General features: G+C 36.1%; 1 protein-coding gene across 1 annotated transcript; it reads left to right on the forward strand.

Moving 5' to 3' along the window:
• Positions 1-595: 595 nt before the first annotated feature.
• On the forward strand, positions 596-1937 carry LOC126767317 (uncharacterized; the record flags this gene model as incomplete). Its single annotated transcript, XM_050484866.1, has 1 exon — positions 596-1937. A coding segment is annotated over exon 1 (1342 nt), but the record flags the coding sequence as incomplete, so codon positions are not given.
• Between the last annotated feature and the right edge of the window lie 559 nt (positions 1938-2496).

Raw genomic sequence — 2496 nt, forward strand, 5'->3', positions numbered from 1 at the left:
ATGTCGTAAACTATATCATCAGTACATCGTTGATATGTACGTCAAAATAGAAACAGAACGTCTTAATTTTATTCGTTTCAACCAAGCAAAGTTAAGGTCTGAAAAATATATTCATTTGCAAGATGCGATAGCGAATGATGCTAATATTAATGACATCGGACGTTTAACTATATTGCCATCTTCGTATATTGGTAGCCCACGGAATATGAATGAATATGCACAAGACGCAATGTGTTATGTAAGAAAATACGGTCGACCGGATCTGTTCATTAAATTTACATGTAATCCGCAGTGGGATGACATCAAAAACAATTTATTTGCAGGACAGTCGACAAATCCGATCGTCATGACATTACTGCGCGTGTTTTTCGGCAAAAATGTAAAGCAATTATGGATTTAATTGAGAAATTATATGTATTTGGGGAGGTGCGTTGCCATATGTACTCCATTGAATGGCAGAAAAGGTTTGGCGCACGCACATATACTAATTTGGCTGGTACATAAAGTAACTCCGGATCAAATCGATAACTTAATATCAGCTGAAATTCCTAATCACACTGCTGATCCTGAGTTATTTCAAGTTGTCGTTAAAAACATGATACATGGACCGTGCGGTGAACTAAATATGAATTCACCATGTATGATTGATGAAAAGTGTTCGAAACGATACCCAAGGCAATTTACTTCAGATACAATAACGGGCAATGACGGATATCCGTTGTATCGACGTAGATTACCTAATGATAATGGCAAAACGGCCACCATTAGAATGCATAACCAGGAAGTTGAAGTTGATAATCGTTGGGTGGTTCCGTATTGTCCATTATTATCGAAAATATTCAACGCTCATATAAATGTGGAATATTGTAATTCTGTCAAATCCATTAAATATATTTGCAAGTATGTAAATAAAGGGAGCGATATGGCTATTTTCGGAGTTGCTGATGAGAATAGATATGATGAAATTACTCAGTATCAAATGAGTCGCTATATTAGTAGCAATGAAGCTGTCTGGAGGATTATGTCGTTTCCAATGCACGAAAGATATCCTGCGGTTATTCACGTGGCTGTACATCTTGAGAATGACCAACGTGTTTATTTTAATGTAGCAAATTTATTGGAAATAGCAGCGCAACCACCAGCAACTACGTTAACAGCTTTTTTTAAATTATGCGAAACTGATACATTTGCGATAACTTTGTTATATTTTGAAGTGCCTCAGTATTACACATGGAATGTGTCTCCGAAAAAATTTCAAAGACGTAAACAAGGAACAGCAGTTCATGCGCATCCTGGCATTTTCCAAACAGATGCAATTGGCAGAATATATACAGTACATCCAAACAATGTTGAGTGTTTTTATTTGAGATTGTTATTAGTTAACGTGAATGGCCTAAAATCATTTCAAGAATTTAGAACAGTCAACGGTCATTTGTGTGAAACATACCGTGAATCATGCCAACTTTTGCATTTGTTGAAGGATGACGCTCATTGCGATTCAACAATTCATGATGCATCTATTTGGGCTCATCCTCAACAAATACGAATGCTGTTTGCCGTTATATTATCAACATGTATGCCATCAAATCCACTTGAATTATGGAACAAATATAAACATAATATTGCAGAAGATATTTTAATTCGTATGCGTCATCATGCAAGAAATCCTGATTTGTTGATAACTTTGGAAATGTACAACGAAGCCTTGATAATAATTGAAGATAGGTGTCTACGGATTGCAAATAAAACATTAGTACAATTGGGTATGACCGTACCAAATCGTGACATGCATGATCTGTTTGATCGTGAATTGCAACGTGAGCAGGAATTCAATTCTAATGATTTGCGTTTATTTGTACAATCGAATATAACCAAAATGAATATTCAGCAAAAACATGTCTATGACACAATCATGCAAGCCATTTCCAATAATGCAGGTGGGTTATATTTCTTGGATGCACCTGGTGGTACAGGCAAAACGTTCGTTATATCACTGATTTTAGCCACTATTCGATCGGAACTGAAAATTGCATTGGCACTTGCATCTTCGGGAATTGCTGCTACATTATTAGAAGGTGGTCGGACAGCATACTCTGCATTAAAATTGCCATTGAATATACAGGTGATTGAAACTCCAACTTGCAATATTTCAAGAAATTCTGCTATGGCAAAAGTTCTGCGATTAACGTCAATTATTTTATGGGATGAGTGTACAATGGCGAATAAAAAATTACTAGAAGCATTTAATTGAACAATGCAAGATTTACGTGGTAACCAACAGCTTTTTGGTGATGCTTTGATATTACAGCCAGGGGATTTTCGACAAACATTGCCTGTCATTCCTCGGTCAACTCCTGCTGATGAAATAAATGCCTGTTTGAAGTCATCAGTTCCTTGGAGATATGTACAAAAATTGACACTGAACATTAATATGCGTATTCACTTACAAAATGATCCAGCTGCCCATGAGTTTTCAGAACAATTGTTTTGGTGAAA

This window comes from Bactrocera neohumeralis, unplaced genomic scaffold (assembly GCF_024586455.1).
Source record: "Bactrocera neohumeralis isolate Rockhampton unplaced genomic scaffold, APGP_CSIRO_Bneo_wtdbg2-racon-allhic-juicebox.fasta_v2 ctg5390, whole genome shotgun sequence".
NCBI classification, from domain to species: Eukaryota; Metazoa; Arthropoda; class Insecta; order Diptera; family Tephritidae; genus Bactrocera; species Bactrocera neohumeralis.